Source organism: Xiphophorus maculatus, chromosome 9 (genome assembly GCF_002775205.1).
Source record: "Xiphophorus maculatus strain JP 163 A chromosome 9, X_maculatus-5.0-male, whole genome shotgun sequence".
Lineage (NCBI taxonomy): Eukaryota > Metazoa > Chordata > Actinopteri > Cyprinodontiformes > Poeciliidae > Xiphophorus > Xiphophorus maculatus.
In genome coordinates, this window is record NC_036451.1 from 2254000 (window position 1) to 2278178 (window position 24179).

At 35.9% G+C, this 24179-nt stretch overlaps 1 protein-coding gene across 1 annotated transcript in view; it reads right to left on the reverse strand.

Moving 5' to 3' along the window:
- LOC102228376 (contactin-associated protein-like 4) overlaps positions 1-23231 on the reverse strand; it is an 85614-nt gene extending 62383 nt beyond the window's left edge. The window contains exons 1-3 of the mRNA XM_023340179.1: positions 22853-23231; positions 13804-13914; positions 301-494 (exon numbers count right to left, since the gene is read on the reverse strand). Of these exons, the coding sequence (XP_023195947.1) occupies positions 301-494; positions 13804-13914; positions 22853-22937 (390 nt within the window). The 5' untranslated portion in view covers positions 22938-23231. The remainder of the gene's footprint in view (positions 1-300; positions 495-13803; positions 13915-22852) is intronic.
- Positions 23232-24179: the final 948 nt, after the last annotated feature.

The following is a 24179-nucleotide window of genomic DNA, read 5'->3' on the forward strand; positions in this document are numbered from 1 at the left end:
ATTTCAAAATTTTGAAATCCAAAGTCAGAATTCTCATTTTAATTTCAGAATTCTGACTTTTTTTTTTTACTTTGGATTTCAAAATTCTGAAATTAAAATCAAAATTTTAGTTTGAAGAGTGGTGTTGCCTTTCTTTTTAAAAGGAAATGACGCCTAAAAGTTTCCCAAATTACAAATCAAATACTAATTGAATTGCTGCACATGTGGTTACAGAAAGTTATCTAGATTTAAATCAGAATTCTAACTTTAATCTCAGAATCCTGACCTTAATGCTCATTCATGAGTCGTTACAAACTTTACCCCCAAGCTGTCTTCCTGCCGGTGTTGCCTCCAGTTGTGTCCCGTGTCGCTGAACATCAGCAGGTAGGACGTCAGCCAATCAGAGCTGCCGTAGCGGCCCTGCGTGGCCACGGCGGTGATCTGGGTTCGTCTCTGCAGATCCACCTCCAACCACTGGTACTTATCTGACCAGAGAGGAGACCAGCCTCCAGCTCCTGGACAAGTTACACAGAAAAACAACAATTCAGTTCAGATTCTTTCATCCAGTTTCAGTCATGAAGTAAAGATATTTATTGAGTTTGAATTCAATGACTTTAAAATCTGCAGCACACACTGTGTTGAGATTTTGCTGCGCTCGTCTTCAGCTCAGTATTCTTATTCTGGGAAGCCACCCAAGCTGTTTACAAAGCTCCACATTTTATCCACAAGCCACCAGGACTGAGCACAATGTGGTTCAGAATAACTGGAAATCGTGTCTATTCACATTTCCACGCCGATATGACGGCAGTCACTGAGCTGCAACATTTGTCCTCTCCACAGTGATTAGTAGAACACGGTCGAGCCTCTGGAGGGAAACGCGCCTCAGTTCATCCTGACAGCAGCTGGAGCAACAGCTGGAGAGGGCATCCAGCTATGTATGAGGTTTGTTCACACCGTGTTCGCAGTGCTGGCTGGCAAAAATCCCATTAAAACTTAAGGAAGTGTGAAACGAGAATACACTGGTATGGTTTCTGTTGGAATAAAGCACCAAATCGGCTTATTGTTTTAATCTCAAGAGTATCACTTACGTAGTTTAGCATATAAATACACACCCTCATTTATTGAATATGACTGTATTGACATTAAATTAAATAGTTGACAAGGAAAATTCATAAAAAGGAAAGTATTTGGTAAAAAAGTCTACTCAAGTACTGAGTAACTGATCCAATTATCAGTCATTTAGTATCTAAAAATTACATAATTAGACGAACCAAAATATAAAGTTAAGCTAAATTTTTGGTATTTTAAAGACCAAAATGATAATAATTTAGTTAAGTAATAAAAATAATAAAACAGGCAAAAGAAAGTTTTCCAAATAGGTTATTTAAATAAAAAACGTATGAAACTATAACATGTGTGTGTCTGGTGAATTTTTGGTTAAAACATGTTTGTTTTTCATTCAGTGGGCAGAAAATCCAGAAATTTTACTCAGGTAAGAGTAGAAATACTTCATGATAAAATTACACAAGTAAAAGTAAGAAGTACAGCACAGTAAAAATACTCCCAAAAGTACTTTTTTCCCCATAAAACATTACTCAAGTAAATGTAATTGAGTAAATGTAACTAGTTACAACCCCACTATGAGTACAATGAAAGGTAGTGAAGTTTATTTTCTTTTAAGACAAAAATAAAAATCTTCTTATGATACTTGCTCTTCTTTTCAGCTCATATTTTATTAGACAAGTTTCTTAATTGTTTGTTTTGTTGTCTCTCTTGTAAATGAGGTCAAATAAAAAAATATGCATACAGCTCTGGAAAAAAAATAAAAAATGATCAGTTTCTCTGATTTTACTTTTTATATGTAACTTTTTATATATAACTACTGACAACATGTCTATGAAAGTCCAAGCAAAGATTTAGTATTTATTTGCAGAAAATGAGAAATGGTCAAAATAATGAAAAAGATGCAGGACTTTCAGAGCTCAAATAATGCAAAGAAAATAAGTTTATGTTCATTTAGAAACAAGAATGTCAATGTTTTAACTCAGGAAAAGTTCAGAAATCAACATCTGGTGGAATAACCAGGAGGTTTTTAATGGGTTCAGTGCAGTCGACTCTTCACTCACATTTCTTGTTCACATTATGAATATCAGTGTCTCTAGAAATGTACTTGATTTTTAAAGCTTTTTTTCTCTTTTCACTTCAAATTGTGATCATGGTTTGGTTGATTTCCATAATAAATCCACATTGGAAAATAATTTTTCATCACTCTGAGATGCAAAGCAAAGCAATCACTTTTGTCAATATGAAAAACAAATACAAGCAGTTTTCTTTTTTCCTTTTGAATAAAAACATTTTAGCATGCTGAAAACACGAAACAAGAGCTTTTCAATGGACGAGGCTTTGTCTCAGATTCTTTTCTTCTCTTTCCTGCTCATTATGGCATCTTTTAAAGGTCAAAGCTAATAAGTAGCTCAGTAAAAGACACAGACACTGACAGCTCAAGTGAAGAGCGCAGACAGGCCGACCTTTACTCATTACAGCTGGACTGGAGGCGACAGACGCAGAAAGGAAGAGGATGAGAGCGTGACAAAGAGAAGAGGATCAACCCATGGCTACAGAAACAAGGAAAGCGTCAACATTGCCCTGATGGGCAACACATGAGCAAATCGACTAACATCAAGACTCTGAACAGAGGCTAAGCTAGCTAAGCTAGCACTGAGAGAGGCAGGTGGCAACATTTTACTAAATATCAGAGAAATTTGATTTAAACAAATCAAAACACCACAGATTATAAATGATTTTAACTACTAGCTGATGAAGTTAGAAGTTAACTTAACTGAATGAGGTCACTGACTTTTACTTTAACCTTATGTAATCTGAATATTTCAACATTATTCTGATGCATTTTAGGAAACGTTAAAAAAAAAAAAATAACCCGGTTCAAGCATTCTTGTTTCTGCACAGATTAATTAATTGGTTATAGCTCATCATACAGATAAATAGTTTCCCAATTAAAATCATGCTTTTGGTCAAAAAACAAGCATTGTAGATGTTTTATTTATTTATTCTATAGATGTTAAAACAACACAAACAATAAAACAACCCTTAATAAACTACACTGTAAAGCATTTTAAGGTGGTTTAAATTGAAAATGAAAGTTCACCTACTGCCTTGAAAATAAAATTAAAGTCAGCAAGAAAATTACTTTCTAACGCAGTTTAACGCAGACATTAATGTTCGCAAAGTAAATTCAACAAGAGATGTCTAATCATTGTTTTTAAGTTCTGATAGCTCGTTAATGTTCAATTGTCAGTTATTTTAATTTAATTCTGTAATTTAAATCAAGTCATTATTTCACAATATGCAATAAAACTGACTTCATGTAGCTGAACATGGGCTACATTTTCTCTCACTCTCTCTGCTGTTCTTATTTATTAGCTTTTTGTTTGTTTGTTTGTTTTTTACCAGTTATTTGTTAATTCTTACATTCTTACATTGTGTGTGAATTGTGATATATGCACTGACTGATGGCACCTTTTAAATTTCGTTGTCCTTGTGACAATGACAATAAAGATTTATCTATCTATTTATCAAGTTAAAATAACTGTTTATTTTAAGTTTAAAGAATTTAAATTATGAAGATATCTCATTAGGTATTTTATAAAATATTTCACTCAGGAACACAACTCAAGCAATTTGAAAATAGATTTTCCTCAACCATTGCGAACTGATGGATGCATTAAAACAAATATTTGCCTTAAAACATACAAGAGGCATGTCAAAGTAATACACATCCACCTCACTACAATGCAGGACACAACAACATGCCACTAAGTATCCTGGGGAATAGTCCCCACCCTTTCAGTTTCCTTTAAGCACTTGGACTGTTTTTACTTTAAATCCAAATATGCTGCAGTTCAGTTTAGGTTGCTAGGTAACGGTCAGAATTCCACTGGGGTTGCTAGGTAACGGTCAGAATTCCACTGGGGTTGCTAGGTAATGGGCGGAATTCCACTGGGGTTGCTAGGTAATGGGCGGAATTCCACTGGGGTTGCTAGGTAACGGGAGGATTCCACTGGGATTACTAGGTAATGGTATAGCCTCCACAGGGGTTGGGCAGTGGGGAAGGTCTTTGAAACTTCTCATTTTGCAGACACCAGAAAACATTAACTTACTGCTGAAAAACAGCTGGATGGGTTTTCTTTATCAAGTGAGCTAGTTCTTTTTGTTTTGAAGCAGTAGAAACCCAAATGGAAGCGTAAAAATGAGCAAAATGTGAATTTATTCACCATATATGTGACCCCCAAGAAGTATATTTTAGTGGAAAATTGTTGAGCAGCGAGAAAATGTTCCAGGTCAGGGTAACTCAAGGACTGATGTAAGACACTAAACAGCATCTGATGCACTGGGAGCTAAACTTACACAAGTTTGTTTTCCCACACTCCCAAACCTGCTGCCATTAAAAGTCATAATCCATCACTAACACCACCAGTTCTTGGCCTGCGTCCCAGCAAAGAGCCAGGAGGAAACATCAAAATAACACTGCTTTAATGCCATCATGGTACCCCACATAAATACACACAGAATCAGTTGCAGTGACATATTTACTTACAGGACAGGTTGAATTAATTATAGGAAAGCTTAGTGTACCCTCAGTATCTAGCCTATATTTTTACACTACTTTAATTTGTTTCAGACGTTGGTTTTTTTTCTAACAGGCAGAGGCGGGTAAAGAACTAAAAAACAGAACTCAAGTAAGAGTAGCACTACTTCAATATATGTTTACTGAAGTAAAAGTAAAAGGTAGCTAACCAAGAAATGACTTAAGAATAAAAAATATTTGGTAAAAAGTTTACTTAGTAACTGATCAAATTATCAATCATTCAATATTTTAAAATTACATAATGAGATGGACCAAAATATAGTTAGTTTGAAATTTAGGTAATTTAAGGACCAAAATGACAATAATTCATATAAATAACAACAAATAAAATCAGGCCAAATAAAATTTTTACCCTAACCCATTGTAGATAGTTAAAAAATAGGAGGACTAAATTTCCACAGAGATATTTTCAAAAAAGAATTTTTTTTTGTGTGTATCACATTTTTGAGTTGAAAATTTGGTACTCAAAAATATCTAAGTTTTTTTTTTTTAGAACATTTCTGAGAGTCATCTTAAAATTAAAAACAATTCTAGCAAAGTTTCAACTTTTCAATTTCAGGAATTTACTTGTTTTTTCTAGAATATTTCTGAGATTAATCTCAAAATTTCCAATATTTTCGAGCAAATTTTGAATTCTGAAACTGAAATTTCTGGGATTTTATGCACATGAACAATGTGAATATGATACATCAGGTTAGGAAATTCTAAAGAAAAAAATATAACCAAAGTCAGCTGAATCTAAAGAGACAAACTGAGAAGGTTTGGAAGTATCTGTAATGTGAATGTGAAGTCTAATAAAGAGGATTACAACCCGAGTGGTAAAGTTACTTCATGCAGGACAGAAAACCCATAAAGACAACTGAAAACCAGCGATCAGCCCGAAACCTGGGAGTAGTGATGGACTCTGACCTGAACCTCCAGAGCCACATAAAGACAGTTACAAAGTCGGCCTTCTATCAACTGAAGAACATTTCCAGGATTAAAGGACTAATGTCTCAGCCAGATCTAGAGAAACTCATCCATGCGTTCATCTTCAGTCGTATTGATTATTGCAACAGCGTCTTCACAGGTCTGTCCAACAAATCAAACAGCTGCAGCTGATCCAGAATGCTGCTGCTGGCGTTCTCACTAAAACCAGGAAGATAGAGCACATAACACCAGTTTTAAAGTCCCTCCACTGGCTCCCTGTAGCTCAAAGGATAGACTTTAAAATACTGTTGTTAGTTTATAAATCACTGAACGGCTTAGCACCACAATACATTAAAGATCTGCTGTTGTTGTATGAACCTTCCAGACCTCTCAGGTCTTCCGGTTCTGGTCTGCTCTGCATCCCCAGAACCAGAACCAAACGAGGAGAAGCAGCCTTCAGCATCTATGCACCACGAATTTGGAACAAACTTCCAGAAAACTGTAAAACAGCTGAAACACTGACTTCTTTTAAATCTCAACTAAAAACCCACCTGTTTAGGATTGTATTTGAAATGTAATCAATTACAAATTTATTGATGGAACTTGACTTAATGCTTTGTTTTGATTATTGATTCTATATTGCATTGTGATTCTGTGTTTGTAATGATGTAAAGCACTTTGAAATGCCTTGCTGCTGAAATGTGCTATACAAATAAAATTTGATTGACTGATTGACTAGAGAAGCAAGTCTGTTAAAGAAACAGGTACGGTGAACGCTGCTTCAGCCTCCGACTGCAGCAGCAGCATAAAATCAGGACTGGCCCATAGAGACGCTAAGCATTCTGGGAATTTCACAGGCAGAGATGCATGATGGGAATCAGATGAAGATGGAGGTTATGAAGAAAAAACGCAGAGAAGTTTGTTTCAACAACACAATTGTTAATTATTGAATGGAAATTCAATAATTTCCATTTTGATTAATATTTCTTTAAAGGCAGTTTTGTTTACAGACTTTATAATTTATTTTATTTGTGTGGTTTTTATTTCCATTTTATCTACTGTTTTGGGTTTTTAATTTTTTGGTTATTTAAATTTTTATTCCAGTTAAAGTGTTAAATGTTCCTTGCAAAATTAGAGCGTATTTGAGAATTAATTAACTAACAGCAATATTATTGTTAATTGCAATAATTTCTGGGACAGTTTATCATCCAGCAAAATTTGTTGTTAAATTTGACATTTAATAATGGTTTTTATTTTGACATATTTAGTTAGATTTCATCTGTGATTCACTAAATTGAGTGAAAATATATTATCAATGTTTATGTTTATCAACCTTTGATATGCATTTATAACAATTTATTTCATTATTTTGACTAAAAATGCGGCATAGAAATAGATATCTTACGTTACGATATTTTCTCTGGGATTATCCAAACAGGATATTTTTATTTCCCTGAATTCACACAGAGGAATTTTAAAGCAGTACTGAAAGAAACCCTGGATAAATTGTTGTTAGTTGGATTTCATGAAGACATGAGGTGATATTTACCAGAATAATTAGATTTGTGGTGAGTCTGACTACCTGGGATTAAGAGGATTTCTGTGTAATCTCACCAGAAAACGTGATTAAGAGGAGAATCTGGAGCATAAACATCACACCAAGATCAATACCTGATTCTACGGCTTACATCGCCTTCGTAATTTAAACCTAGAGGCCATGTTAATGTTACGCTCGCTTTTTAAATCTAAATTAGAGCTTCCAGAAATTGATTGGTGATCACTCCATGTATTTGAAGCCTGTTGCAGAATAATTAAACTGGTTTAAAGGTACAACAGCCCAGTTAACTTGTTAAAACGACCATTAACATTTGCCTATAAATGTTAAATGTTGTCATTAACATTTAGCTACGAGGCAGAATTAAGTCATCTCCATGTTTTCTCTCCAATGCACACAAGATTAGGCTATAAATATGATTAAACTATGTTACGGCACATACTATCAGCAATTTTGAGAGTAAAAGGGGAAAAAAATCTCAGGTGAAAAAGTCACAAAAAATAGATTTAAATTACCTGATTTTCTGTTTTTATTCAGTCGTCAGGTTTTGTCTTATAGAAGAAAAGCTTTTCTAAAACATTCTGCTGCTGCGGATGTGAAACGCTGCTGCTTGATGATTTATTGAAGGGAACAAGACAATTTGTTCCTCTGAACTGGTCCAAGATGGACCTGTAATAATCTATTAACCTTTCTGACCCTCTAGGACCAGACTCTAGAAGTAGCCATGATCTTCAGCCAGACTGACCAATAACTCAAAATCTAAAGGGATCAAAGTGACCCGACGTGCGGCGCCAACCTCATAATAAAATAATAATAAAAACATTCTTTAAAGAAATAAACTGATTTATGGGAAAAACCTGTGACATCAAATCTGCTAACGATGACAACCTCTTTTGGTCTTTTAGCTGGAAATGATCCAACAAGTTGTATTTTCTTTGAAAGTTTCTGCTCTTCATCTTCCCAGAATTGAGCAGGAAGCTGCTCAGGTTCAGAATCTGTTAAACAAACTAAATAACACGAGGTGCTTTGGTTTTCAGTTGCAAATCCTGCAGATAAGTGTTTGTATCCTCACACACCATTCTGTGTTTTTCCACTGGGATACAAATCCGGAAGGCTGTGGGTAAATAATCCTGCTCCACCGGCTATCTGTGCATCCTACAGTGAAGTGTAATTCAGAAAGAGCAAACCTCAGACTAGCAGACACAGTTTGTGAAGTTTGCTGCACATTTGATGAGGCAACAATAAGGCAACGAACTAAACAAAAACAATTTGACCGAGTCATACATCAGGGCTGGAGGGCGGCGCATTACGGTGTAGATCAGTCGGTCCTGGTGGGCCGGCGTCCTGCGGCGGTTTAGTTCTCTCCCTGGTTTAACCCATCAGGATCAAACGATGTTTCCACCACCAGGGAGAGAACTACAACAAGCAGGACGCCGGCTTTTACTTTCAAAAAGTAAATTTGCAATAAAAAACAAATACAATTTTTTTTAGATTATTCTCAGAAATGTCCTAGAAAAAAAACTAGGAAATTTCTGAATTCCAAAAGTAAAATGTTTTTGAGAGAAACTCAAAAATTTTCCATTTTCTGTCAGGAGAATTTCTGAGATTAAATTCAAAATTTTAAGTATTTTCTAGCAATTTTTTTTTACTTTTCAAACTCAGAATTTTCTGTTTTTCCTCTAGAAGTTTCTTGAGAATAAACTAAAATTTCTTCTTTTTTTGTGGAAAATTTCTGAGATCAATCTCAAAATTTCTGACTCGAGTTTTCCGGTGAGACATTTCACCTTTTTTCTTAGAAAGAAAATTTCTGAGATTTTTGTGGAAATTCACTCCTTTTTTAAAATTGTCCTAATACATTGGTGTACGGGGCTGCACAGTGGCGCAGTTGATAGCACTGTTGCCTTGCAGCAAGAAGGTCCTGGGTTTGATTCCCGGCCGGGGTCTTTCTGCATGGAGTTTGCATGTTCTCCCTGTGCATGCGTGGGTTCTCTCTGGGTACTCCGGCTTCCTCCCACAGTCTCGCCCGGAATGTAGCTGGAGATAGGCACTGGCACCCCTTTAGGGACAAAGGGTGAACAGAAAATGGATGGATGGACATTGGTGTACTTCACCAGTCATTATGTAACCTTTAATAATTCAGAATACGCTAATTTAAATTAATTTACTGCTTTATTCTACATCTATTTGACGTATTTTATAGAAAACACATGGAGGTGTGTTTGTTTCTCTGTCTGTGGAAACATATTTAACATCTACAGACACATTTTGGGTCTAACAAAGTCCCAAAAACGTTGAAAAGACTGAAAACTCTCTGCTGGTTGTGTGTGTTTCTTCTTTTCCTTGCTCATGGCAAAACAATTGCTTAGCATAATGAGAGCAGGTTGGTCTTTAAACCAGAGCCTTCTGCTTGAGGGCTGCGGCTGATCTCTGACTCCGGCCTTCATCCGTCTCTTCGGGCCCTCGGCTCGGCTAAAGGAGCCGACTCTCTCTGTTCTGGGTCTGGGTCCCGAGACGCATGAATTATTCACCTTCACAGATGCGAGGCAGCTGCTTCACAAACTGCACATGCACAGAGGGATGCGGCGCTGCGAGCTGCAGCAAGAGATTAAAGGCCAAAGTGTGTGAGCTGTCCAACCAGGACACGTCCACTTATGGGGACAAAACCACACATCCAGGACAGTCCATGATCTCCAACATCCTCGCTGGCTCCTTTACATCTAGCAGTTTGTTCATGTTTTGTCATCAACAGCTGTTAGTCAAAAGTCAACTAGATAAGGATTTAGTTCTCAGCTTTTACCAGATTTATACGGCAGCATGTCAGTGACAACGCAGATAGAAAACAAAAAGGAGGAGTAAATTTCTGGCAAAAAACTCAGAAATGTTCAGATTAATCTCAGAAATTTTCTAGAAAAAAACATGAGCATTTCTGAGATCCTTGTTGGTTGTGCAGAAGGCTCCACTTCTGCTTTTCAAACATGTACAGTTGTATAATTGGCATCTGTTTGCAGCCATTTTCACATGTGAGTGTAAATGTTACGTTTGGGGGAGAGGCCAGAAGCCTATTTCGATTCAAAGTGACAGAGAGGAGCTCAAAATATCAAAATCAAATTTTCTAAAAATGATTTTGTAGAAAAACTCTAATGAACATGTTTTGTGTAGACCATAGACATATCCTAATCTGTTCAAGGAAGCAATAGGTCACCTTTAAGCCACTGTCAGCAACTGAGCTCCATAAATGGGGAAAGTTGCAGAGTGGCCTCCTTAAAGAAGCAGCCAAACAAACTCTTCACAAAGCCCGCATCAGCATCCAGCAGAGAGTTCAGGCTGGATTTTTCCCCCTGCTGTTCATGAATCACAACTCAATTTTATTCCCTTCAGAGATGAGATAGCGCTACGGCGTTTTTGATGTACTAGTCTAATAAAGTTTCTATGAATTCCTCCGTGCAACACGAACGTTTAGCAGCGACAGTCAGCCGTAGTATCAATCTGCACGCCAGCCTCTCCGTCCCTCGGAGCGACCGCTCCGGCTGCGCGCCTGCAGTTTAGCTTTGTCTTTCATGTTTTGTTTTTAGCATCCTGGGAAAAGGCACACACACTCTCCGTTTGCACCGCTGGGAAAACGCACAACTGCTGCCAACAAAACAGAGCACATCTGAGGCGAAGAGCACAGAGTCAGTCAAGGTGCATTGGCTTTTCCACACTCTGCTCCGAGCGCTGCACAGGCCTGAAGGTTGCTTCTTTAAAATTGATCCCAACAATCGGCCGAGCCACAGAAACTGCAAAGTGGCACAGATCTCTGTAGTTCTACATATTATCCTCACACAAATGTGGAAAAAACAAAATAAGCAAACAGGAAATTCAGCCCTTTGTGACTAAAACTTAAGTAAAATTAGGAATGATTACTGTATTTTCCAGACTATGGAGCGCACCATACTATAAGCCGCACCTACAAATATTTAGAAAAAACCTGGAAATGTACATATATAATCCGCTGGTATTTCTGCCGCTCTCGGTTTTCCATAAGGACCCAGTAGAGGCTGCATCCTAATAAATCTGCTGGCTTTATTAAGGATGCAGCCCTTCGTCTCCAAAACCAAACCAGGGTTTCGTTCACGCCGAGTTTACGTGCAGCGGCTCTATGTCCCTCCTGTGCTGCCAGATCGATGGCCTCAACATTAAAAGCTGCATCATATGAGTTTGAAGAAATTTCTCTGCCGTGCCTGCTGCTAGCATGTGCTTGTTCTAAATGAAAATTAGCACTTTCTTCTTTGATTTCCAATTTTGACTTTCAATGATTCACTTCCTGCTAAAGAGCCCTCTGGTGGTTGAAGAAAAATCCACACAAAAGACGCACCAGGCTGTAAGCTGCATGGTTCAAAGCCTGGGGAAAAAGTAACGGCTTATAGTCCGAAAAATAAGGTACTTGTTTCAAAAGATATTCTTGATAACAAAAGGAAACTTAAAAGAGGGTTTACGTGTAGTTAGAATAAAAACATCAGTTCTTCAGTTATTACAGCTAAAAACTACTGATCACGGTTTGAAATCTGTGATCAGTAGTGATGACCTCTGACCCGAAACTTCAGATTCACATAAAAACAGGATTAAGTACTGAGAGAAACTCCAGTGTGTCATCACAGATCGAAATGCTTTTGTTTATAAAAGAGTACATATATTGGCTTAGAGTAAATCAGTTTAAATTAAAGATCTGCTGTTGTCATAGCAACCTTCAGGACCCCTCAGGTCTTCCAAACACGGAGAAGCCGCCGCAATCAGCTTCTATTAACCACAAATCTGGAACAAACTTCCAAAAAAAAACAGCTAAACAGCTGAAACACTGAGTTCCTTTAAATCAACCTGGTTATAGCTGCTTTTGATTAAAAAAACTGGAACATTGATCAACATACTTGATAAGTATTGATGATTTCGATGATCACACTTAACAAAATGTAATTTTTATTGATTGTTTCACAGCTATGAGGTAAAGCACTTTGAGCTGCCGAGTTGGACACAAATGAACTCGAAGTTGTAAGACAAATAAATATTGGTAACTGATCAAAAAAATCTACCTGTTTTTAATCTTCTTTTCTTTGCATATTTTTTATGTTAAAAACAAAAACTTTTCATCATCCACCTTAATTCCTATTCAAAGTTTAAACATGTTCTTAACGGAAACATTTTAAATAAATAAGCATTATATTCTTATCTACTAAAAAAGATTAAACTCACAGGAAAATACATGTTTTTATTATTATTTTTTACCTTTTCAGTACTTCATATAAATATTCTCTCCCACATTTTGTAACAATCTCAGTATGATTCATTCTGCTTATTTAATAAAATAAAGTGCCTTATGGTTTTACACTGCAGGTAGCTGAGGCAACCATTCTCACGCAGAAAGAGAGAAATTGTGTTTCCACTCGAGTAAAACACAAAAGTATTTACATTTTTCTTCAAAAGCAGACTGTGTACTTATTAAAAAGGCAGCCACTGAGCGTAAAATACCGACTTCGCCCTGTTTATGTGAGCCGTGACGTTAACTGCATGATGCAGCTTTTCATTAAAATGCACCCGAGAGGTCGGGTCACATTAATGCAAATCAATTTATCTGATTTTTTGTTGTTGTTGTTGTTTACAATGGAGATTGAAGTCTGTGAGTTTAAAGGGAACATTGTCTAATTAATGACTTCATACCCTGAGAACATTTTAAAAATGGTGTCCATTACTGCGATGTAACAACACAAAGAAAGTTCTGCACATCTGTGAAGTGGAAGAAAAGTTTTCTAAATTTTTTCACAGCAAAAAGTGTTGAAAGCAAATTTGTTTTGTACGGAAGCATTTAACTGCCATTACTAAGACAAAAAAAAAAAAAAAATTGGTAAAATAATAAAGCTTCTGATGGTAATTAGATGTAAAACTAGAACTTTTCTAATTATAACAAGAAAGATTTTTGTTTTAACTACAGATGCACTAATCCACTTTCCTCACTTACGATACCGATACCAATATCTGAGGATTAGTATCGGTTGATACCGATCCAGCACAAAAAAATGGTGCAAAACTGACTTAAAATATTTACTTATTTAAAACACAGAAATAAATATATTTTAACAAATTATAATAAAACTCCGAAAGTGACAAAAACAACAGGTTGATTGGCCAAATAAGTAAAAATAAACTGAAACAAACCTTCTTTCAAATGATTCAGAAACTGCAGTTAGGAATTATAAATATAATGTAAAATAAATAATAAAGTGCGACTTCACTCAGAACATGAAACATAAAGTTAGGCTGCATAGATACGCCCTTATGGATGGGGAACATTGTCATTGATACCTGATCTAGAATTGTTTTCCACACTGGGATGAATTCATATTTCTAATTTTTGTGCTTTGCATACATGTGTTTAATTTAGATTCCAATGAAACACATTGACAGATGAAAAGTTAAAGGGGTGCAGAAACTTTTGGAAGGCACCGAAAGTCTGACAATTTAATTTATTAAAGCTACAGCTTGTGATATTTATCCTAATAAAGCGTCTGAATGCAGAATGTTTTATTTTGTGTTAGTATGGCTGCCCTCTCCTGAATTACATCAGTGCTGAAAGTCTGTAGAGACGAATAACTTTTCCCAAAGCCGGGTCTGGCAGAGCGTTGCAGCTGGTTTTTAACTGCAAGCTGTTTCAGAAACCGCTCACCTTCTCTTCTGTTGACTTTGGCGAAGCTCGGTCCGTGACTGGTTGACAGCTGAGAGGAGCTCCTGAAGGACGACGGCGGCAGATTGGACACCAGAGGGTTGTCACAAACTTCTGCTGACCAATCACACGCCAGAAAAGACAGAAGAGACACAAATCAGTATTTAGCATCAAGAAAAATCATTTCATGAAACTTACAGGGCCACAGGAAGAAGAAAAATCTGACTTTAATCTCAGAATTCTGATACTAATTCCACAATTTTGACTGTAATCTCAGAATTTTGACTTTAATTACAGAATTCGATTTTTTCCCCATCAGAATTCTGACAAACTGAATTCTGACTTTAAATTCTGACTCTTTTCTCAGACTTTCTCAGATTTTTGACTTTTTTCCTCAGAATTCTGATTTTTTTTTCAGAACTCCGAATTTAATTTCACAATTCTTACTTTAATCTTAGAATTTTAATTATTTTTCAGAATTCTGACATAAAACTCTGAAATGCGACTGTTTTCCTAGGAATAATAATTTTAATCTAAGAATTTTGACTCTAATCTTGAATTCCAATGTTTTTTCCACAAAATTTAGATTTTTTCTTCTCGTATTTCCAAGGTTTGTCCTCAGAATTCTGGCTGTTGATTTCAGTAACTAAAATTTCCAGGCTACAATGTGAAATGCTTTTTTTTGTTTTTTTGCCAATGATTGCCGATGGATGAATAACGATTTCTTGCTGGATAAAGTAAAACACATTTTCAACAAGTAGCACAAAATGATCATTGGTGAAAGTTTAGCAAATGATTGTGCACAAAACAGACAAATGGGCAAAATGGAGGAAAAGTTGATGTATGAATCAGAATAAACTAAACTGTAGTTAATCGTTCGTTACCTGTAGTAATTCAAATTAACTAAAAAAGGTTTCAACACTGTTTACCAGGTTTTGAGAACAGAGTAACATTTGGCTCTGGAGCTCTACTCAGTAATAGCTAATTGTTTATTTTGTTAAAAAACACGTTAAAGCAACGTAACGTAGTGAAAAGAAAACTATGGCAGAGGAACTGAAGTTTACTGCTGAAACGCACCTTATTGTTCCTCCTGGAGCTGCAGCCAAGTGAAGGTGAGATAAGGTGAATTTAGCAAATGAGTCACACACACACACACACACACACACACACACACACACACACATAGAAAAAATCCACTGATGGGTGAAATGAAGAAAGGAGTTGATGGTGTCACTGCATTACTTAAAGGCAGCAGCAATAAATGCCCAGATGAGGCACTGAGCCAAACTCCTCTGCATTTCTGCTCATATTTTATTCCTTCTTCAATTAACTCCAGGAGTCCTCCTCTGTTCACCCTCCTCTCCCCCAAAGACATACAGCGACCTCTGACCTTTCTGTTTATTTTTCACAACAAGTTCGAATCAATAATAGAATAGATTAGTATATGACAATCACATTCCTTCTTTTACAATCAGAGACGACTGGCAGCAAAACGTGTAATTGCTGCCATATTTTAAACTAAATCGATAATAAGCTGAACTAAGATAAAACATAATATATTTAAATCAGAGGTTTGATTTGGCCTTCATGTTGGCGCCTGACATTATATAGAGAATTGAAGACCAACACATTTTGAATTCATCCATCCAGCAGGTTCGATAGAAATCAATGAACAGTTTAACCCTTTAAGACCCAAACAAAGAAAAACATTAAAAAAACCAAAAGGTTCAGCCTGGTAGACGGTTTTTGTAGGAGTAATTTGGAGATTAAACCATGTTTTCATATTTTCTTGTTTGTTCTTGTACAGTTTAACTAAATATATTACTTTACATAAAAATTGCACGATAAATTAAAACAAGCTCAATAATTTCCGTTAGCATCATTTTTTGATTTTCTCTTTTCTCTGTTTCTCCCCAAAACTGGATGATAAAAATCTTTTCTCTGTTTCTTTGGTCTCAACTAGCCTTTGTTTTGTTTACAAAAACTTCATGATTCATTTTATTTGTCGTTTCTGTGGTTTTGTTTATTTATTCAGGATATTAAAAATATCTTCCAGTTTCAGTGTTAAATGTTTTTTTTGATCCTTGAGAATATGTTCTTGCATCATTACGCTGTTACGATTATATTACTTGAAAAACAACAATATTATCGCAACTACTAATAATATTAATTGATTTATTTTTATTTTTAATATTGAAAAAATGAATAACTTTTTTTTCTTTTCTAACAAAATGGCAGCGCCTCTACTGGCTGCAGGAACCCATGTCTTATGTTGTTTGTGTTTTTATTCCCATTCCTGTTGTGTTTTATTTTGGATATTTTAAATATTTTCCAGTTGAAGTGTGATGTATTCTGTACAAAATTAAACTTTCCAGGACTTTGCATTGGCCTAGATACCATGCAGCAGCAGCAGCAGCAGCAGGTTCAGGGTTTGATTAAAACTTTGCCTCCTCTCCATGCGCCTGTGTGGATTCTCTGCAGGTTCTGCGGTTTCCTCCCAGTCCGACACATGTGGGTCGGGTTAATTGGTCTCGCTGAGCTGCCTTTAGGGAGTGAATGTGTGTGTGCGCATAGGTTGTTTATCCTGTGTGTCACCTGTGATAAAATTGCAGAAGTTGCTAATTTACGGCTGTAGACACTAATGAATCTTTGCAGCTCAAGACTGAGTTTGTTTGCCTTTACTAAGATTTGGAAAATCTTTTTAGGAACTTTAGCTGAACTTTTAATCTCTGTAGGTAAAAACAGTTACTGATTTAGTTAAATCTGTCCCCACAGAAACAGAACCAAACATGAAGAAGCAGAATTCAGCTTCTCGGACCACAAACCTGGAACAAACTTCTAGAAAACTGCAAAACTGCGGCAACACCGAGTTCCTTTTGATTCCTAGTAACTGGAACATTGATCAATATATTTGATGATTCACAAAACGTAATTTGTTTTTGAAATGTACTATAAAAATGAAACTTGACTTGATCTATTCACTTTTTTACAGTAAATACACAGTTAAAAAATACACTGTAAACCGTTACTTTGTATTTACTTGAAAAAGGTGAGTGATTTCGACATGAATTTGGTTGAGACGTTGCTAACATTCAATTAAACTAAGTCCAGTGAATCTTTGGGTGCATAGTGAATTACAAATTTGACTATAATCAAATAAATTAAGTGGATTTAACTTTTATTGCGTAGTTATACTTAATATTTACTTAATATATTCAATAAATACGAGGTTGTATATATTTTTTTTAAGTAAGGATGACTAATTAGGTTTTACAGCGTGCATTTAAGACAAAGTATATTTAGAATAAAAACAACATTTTAGTAAAAGTATTAAACATCAAAATGAAAAAGCCCTGGGAAGGAGAAAAGCACCTTATTATCAGACGTTTTTAGCAAAACCACTGAAGGACAACATGCTGATAAATTGAGCTTAGATTAACTAAAAACATTATTTCTTCATAATTGTTTTTTATGTAACTTCTTAGAATAATCAAATATGTTTTACATTTCAGCTCTGTAAGAAAATTATTTTTCTCACACAGCTCATGTTGCTACACAACGATGACACGATAACAGATTAAACTGAACAATAAATTGTCCCAAAAAAATATTGCGATAAATAATATTGTTGTTTTGAGACCATTGTCCACTAATAACGGTGTAATAACGCCAAACACTTATGCCTGGCACAATAACTTTCACTGGATGATAAATGCAGCAGAAATTATTGCAATAAATGATAAAATTGTCATTTTGAGACAATTTTCTATAAAATATAACAATAATGGAAATAATAATAATGCAAAAACACAGAGGAATATCACGATAAACTTTGCTGGACGATAAATTTACCCAGAAATTATTGCTTTAAATGATAATATCATTGCTGTTATTGGTGTAATAACACAAGTACAATAATGCCTGGTAAATTGTACTGGATGATAAATTGCAGCAGAAATTATTGCAATAAACGATAATATTGTCATTTTGAGACAATTTTCTATAAATATAACAATAATGGAAATAATAATAATGCAAGTACGGAGGACTATCACGATAAATTTTACTATATAAATTGTTACAAAAATTAATATCATAAACGATATAATTATTATTGCTTTGAGACAATTTTCAACTAACACAATGACATTACTGTTATAGTGCAAGTACATCTAGGCCTGTCGCAATAAACTACTGCAGTAGTTTTTGTGATTAACGGTAATATTACTGCTTTGGGACCATTTTCCAGTAATGTACTGATGACGATGCAGTTTTCCCTCTCAAACATTAATGAACTTTAATTTTGTTCACACTGGAACTGGAAGAAATTTTAAAACAATAAAATAAAAAGAAACCACACAATCAAAATCATAGATAAAATGGATTATGAAGTTTCTGCAAACAAAAGTGGCATTAAAAGTATGAATAATCAGAATGGAGAGTAATGTGCTTTTTTTTAATGCAGCATGCGATAAATTGATTAATTACAACAGGCTTATTTCTACTATGTTGCCGTTTCAGAAACTGTTGCTGTGACTTTAGCAGATTGTGAGTGATACTGGAGCTCACAGCTACTTATCTGACCTAAAGACAGATAAGTAGCTGGTTTTTAAAGAGGCGGACTTCCACACCGGAGCCGGCCTTTTGCAAACACAAAATACCCCCGGGTCACAGAGGCAGACGGATGGCGGGCAGCTCTCTGTCACTTTTATCGCTAAATTATTTGTCCCTGAATTAATAAATCCAGACTCATGAATGGCACCACAAGCCGCTGCCACCTTTATGCAACCTTGATTTAATTGGAACCTTTTATGACTCAACTTCTGCTGAACACATGACATTAAGTGAACTTGATTTATACCACACAAGTATGCACTGACCTCTGATTTGCTCTCCAAAAGTCGTTCATCCGATGATGGAGCACGAGGGACAGAAAAGGTTCAGGCAAAATGTCTCTCCCATTCAAATTAAATAGAATTTATTCACAGGTTTATGGTCTCTCTATGCAAACCAGCAGTCTATTATAAGTCCTAGAGAGGCAGAGTTGTTATGAAGCGGGGAGATAACCTCAAATTGAAACCAACTTCTCTCCCAGCATGTTTTTTTATCCACCTATTTTCTGTCAGGCTGGGTGCAAGTGGAAAAAACAACAACTGCTTAGAGTTATCCATGCAGTCGCAAATTCTTAAACAATCAAAAAACCAGCCCACATCCTTATCCACATGAGCATTACCCAGGTAACCCTGCTGCATCTGCAGAGCAATAATCAACCTGGAGGCGGAATAATATATTATTTTAGAGTAAGCAAAGTATACGTCTAGCTGCGCATGAAAGCAGGTTGGGATGGAAGCAGAAAAACAAAACCAAACAACAGAGGAGGGAGATGTAAGAATGACGAAAATCATGATCACCTCGTTGGATTTCATGGGGGCAACGATACTGACACAAATCAGTAAGAGAAAAATACAAAGGTCTGTTAGTTAAATGTCCGTCTGACAAAACTTTTCTCATCAAGTGGGTCCAATCAGCTGGTGGGAACCGACTCTGGGACAAGTTTGTAAATAAAATTAAAATAAAAACATTTTCATGTTTTAAAGCCATAAAACGGTAAATAAGTGGGTTTAAATGCTCTAACAGGATAACACTGAATAGATGTTACTGTTGCTAGGGACTGTTCACTTTTTACACTTCGGATACCAATAATTTGGTCAAATATGTAAAAACACCACAACTTCCGTTTGTTCAGTCAGTGCAATTATGAGTAAATGATTTCATTAATTGGATTAATCGTGATTAATCATTTGATCAGGGACTAAATCTGGTCTAGAATGGCCAACTAAACTTAAAGAATGGCCTTTTTTCAGTCTGTATGCTCCAGTTAATGATTAATTGATCAATGAATTAGTTAATTATTATTTCAATAATCAATTAATCACAATTAATCATTTCAGCCCTCAACACTTTTGTTGATTGGTCAATTTGAGAGAGCAGATCTGGACTAGAGTGGCCAACTAAACTTGTTGGATGGCTGTTTTTGTCCTCTACAGAATGATTAATTGATCACCAACTTAGTCAGTGATTATTTCAATAATCGATTAATTATGACTAATCCGATAAATCATTTCAGGTCCTTAACACTTCTGTGGAAAAGAGAAAATATTTCTCAATTTGAGAGAGTAGATCTGGACTAGAGTGGCCAGTGAAGCTTGCTGGTGTAAACAGAAAGGGAGGAGATGATGTCAGGTGTTTTATAGAGGAAATAATTGCCATCTGTTGCAGGTACAGTATGTCTGATGGGAGAGCTGCATGAAAAAAAGAATGACTTCACAAGTCTGTAAATGTCAGTGATGCACACAAGGTCTGAAGAAGAAAAGGTCTGGCAGTGAAACGTCTAGCGACGCAGCGCAGGCTGCGACGACGCAGCGCAGGCTGCAGCGACGCAGCGCAGGCTGCAGCGACGCAGCGCAGGCTACAACGACCCAAGACAGACGCAGTACGGATTATTTACCCAACAGGCTTGTTCAGGTTCAGATTTACAAATCCACATGATTGAGCAGCTCAAGGAGGAAAAGCGTCAGTGTGGATGTGACTAAAAGGTATTACACAGATCTAGAGAGAATACACTGAAAAAAAATCTAGAGTGACATTTACGCAGAAAAACCTAGGCAAGTTTTTACACTTGGACTTTTTGAAGTGAACATCACAAAGATTTTAATTTTGCTTTGTAATAAGACGCGTTTTTAACAAACTTTTAGGTGAATTTTAGTTGCATATTTGCACAAAATAGTTTCTTGTTTTGGGTCATAAACAGGAGTAAATTTCTGCCAAAAATCTCAGAAATTTTTAGATTAATTTTCTAGAAAAAAACTCAGACATTTCTGAGATCAAAACCTTGACATTTTTCTAAAAAAAAACAAAACCCACAAACTTTAAGATTAATCTCAGACATTTTCTAGAAAACTTGGAAATTTCTGAGTTTCAAAAATTTGATCTCAGACATTTTCAAGTTTTTTCAGAACATTTCTGAGATTAATCTCAAACTTTCTGATTTTTTTTTCTCGCAATTTTTTTGACTGAGAAAATAGATGAAGCTTTGACCCTTAGATGGATTAAAACAGTTTTCTGTGACAAATTAAGACGAGGTTTAAGTAGTTGGTGCGGCTGGTAGCACAATGCATTGTGGGATACCTTGCCAGCCAATCCCTACTGCCACATACTTCAAAACAACTAAGTTAATTATTAAAATGTGTTTTATAAGCGCTTAATGTAACTATGTTATAATTTATTGAATTAATGTCAACATTGCAATCCCTCTTGACCAAAATCAAGTTTTCAAGTATTTATCTTTTTCAATTAAACACAGTCTTAAAATTTACAGTGTTTTGGACATTGTGAATTAATGTCTGGTTCACTTCTACAACACAATTAAATCTTACATGCATTCGTTAAGTTGATAACTTATTAAAATAGTTTAGTTCCTTCTACTTTGCATGTCATATTAAATTTACTTGCTCTACTTTTGTGTGATACAGATTTACTAATTAATTCAAAGTAACACAATAAATTTACCATGCCATTTTAAAGTAAAGGTGCTAACATTATAATTTGTAGTAAACTTTACAAAATGGGGCCAAAAAGTATTTTTTTCAGTGTAAAACTGAAGGAACTTTCCACCATTTTTGTGGCTTTATCTATCATTTGATTTCCAAGCTCTTTTATTGCCTCTAAGGATTAATCTTTACAACAGACAGATAAATAAAAGCTGTAACTGACTGCAAACGTAAATACATCCTGTGAAAACCACCAGTTATTGTTTGTAATTGTTTGTTATGGTCTTCATGTTTGAGTTGCAGAGGAAATTATAACTTAGGGAACCTAATTTACCTGTTTGATAACACTGCAGATCAATTTCAGCCCATGATATTTCCCCTTTAAAAGCTGTTATCTCTCCCAAACAATCAATAAAGCTAAGAAATAACAGAGCCTATCGATGCTTCTCTTCCCCGTCCTCCTCCTGGATCCATCTATCGATTCCCACAATCGATTTCAGATCCATCTCCAGCTGATTGAACACTTCTGAAAGTATTTTGATACAGTAATCATTAGATTTCACTGAGTAATCCCAACTGTGCAAGTCTTGAAACTATGAGTCCAAAACCTCCCATGTTAAAACAAAACAAATCACAGGAATGTAGAAACTCAACAGAGTAAAGATCCATGGAGAAAATAAAGTGGTTTCCTTTAAAATAATCCCTGTCCTCAAAAATCAACTCACAAGGTATTTTCTGGAAGCTTATTAGAGTATAAAACTGGAGCGAAGCAGCAGAAGAATCCCCCTGTTAAATCTTTACTCATCTCCTCTGACAGACTCTCTCTTTTTCTTTCTCTCTCTCTCGCTTGCTGTCGAAGAAAACATGAAATGTTTCAAACAGAAACTGCTTTTATTTTTGCTTTAAAACTTTCAGAATCAGGTCACTGACCGAAGAGCATCTCTTAAGGCTGCAGATTAGATCTGTCTCTAATCTGAAGAATTAGACAAAATTGGTTATTCTGCGATTAAAATTCATGATACATCTGTTTCTGCCAAAATTTGCAAGATGTGAAATTTTTCATTAAAAGAGGGACATTCAGAAAGTACGGGAGAGGATTAGAGCCAATAAAAAAAATACAAAAATGTAAGTGGACATTTTCTATCCAAGTTTTAAAAATATTTAAAAAGTTCTGACTTTTAATCTCAGAAGGTCAAAGTCAAAATTCTGAGAAAAAAAGTCACAATCTTATGACTGCCTTAAAGGCAGATGCAGGATTTTTTTCAATGGTCTCATATATACAGCATAGCCTATACACTGTATATAATTTATTTTGTTTGTTTTTAGCATCCGTAGTAATTGAATGTACTCAATGCTCTATTGTATCTTGTATCGAGTCATTTATATCGTCCACCTGAACTTAAATCCTACTTTGGTAACATAAATTACCTCCCAACCGCCTTAAAATTACCCAAAAAGTTGCGTGAATAACGAGCAGCACCAGAAGCGCACGAGCCGCTCACCTTCTCCATGTGTCCCGCGTGATCCAAGCAGCGCTGAGGCGACAAACGCGATAATCCCAGCGAGAATTTGACTCCTCGGAGACATGCTGAAGCGCCAGGATGCTGAAGAGCGTAACTCCGCTTGTCAGGAGGCAGCCGATCCGTCCGCCGCTGCTCCTCTCCGGCTCCGCTCCCGTGCGCCGCGCCGCGCCGCGCTGCAGCAGAGCCTGCAGCAGGGTGTAGAGGCTGGCCAGCAGCCGGGCAGAGGGACGGATGCTCTTACACCGACTACCTTGTGTCAATTAGAGCACGCAGGGAGAGGCAGGGGGGTTTATGAGGCTTTGGCAGGTCCGAGCCAAAAGCACAACCGCTGCTCCCGAGATGCTGGCGGATTTATGACTTCCAGTCAGAGAAAGTCCTTAGTTCAGCAGCAGGCAGCGCTACCTTTAACTCTTTAGGTAGCTCCCAACGGTGTGTGTGTTATACAGAGGTGGGCAAAGTACCCAGAAATTGTACTCAAGTCAGAGTAGAACTACTTCAACATATTTTTATTCATTATAAAAAGTAGCCATCCAAGAAATTACTGAAGAGTAAAACAGTGTTTGGTAAAATGGGAAGTCAAGTGCTGAGTAACTGATCAAATTATCCATCATATCGTTATAGTTACATTTACTCAATTACATATACTTTAATAACTTTTTTTGAAAAAAGTTAACTTTTAGGAGCATTTTTGTACTTTTTACTTGAGTAATTTTTATCACAAAGTTTGCTACTCTTGAGCAAAACTTCTGGATTTTCTACCCACAGAATGAAAAACAAACTTATTTTAACCACAAACATGGGTGGATAATTTTAAAATCCTACTGTGTGAACCAGACATGAAACTGCTGCTGCGCAAGTTAATCAACAGGTTGTTGCTAGGTAACCAAAGAGTGAGTGAAAAAGCTTACAGTAACTCATTATTTATTTATTTGTTTATTTAAAAAAAATGTTATTTTATTTTAGGAGTTTAAGAATTTGTTTGAAGTTTTCATTCTTTTCTCTGTACTATTTTAAATTTGTATTTGTTAACTGAAATTCATGAAAAATGTTTGTTTATGGTCAGAAAGACTGTAAAAAAAAAAAGTTTAATCTTTTTTGTGGTCCACAAGAGAAAAAACAAACTGAAATACTATTATATTGATTTTCTTTTTTACTTGTACATAACTTCTAAGGTCACAAAAAAAGAAAATTAAGTCAGACTTTGAAATGAAAATCCAAAAATATTTAGTTTTGCCTTTTAGGGATTCTTTAAGATATAACTGTGGAAAAGTAATCCGCATGTTCAAACCTCAAGTTTGTAAATTTA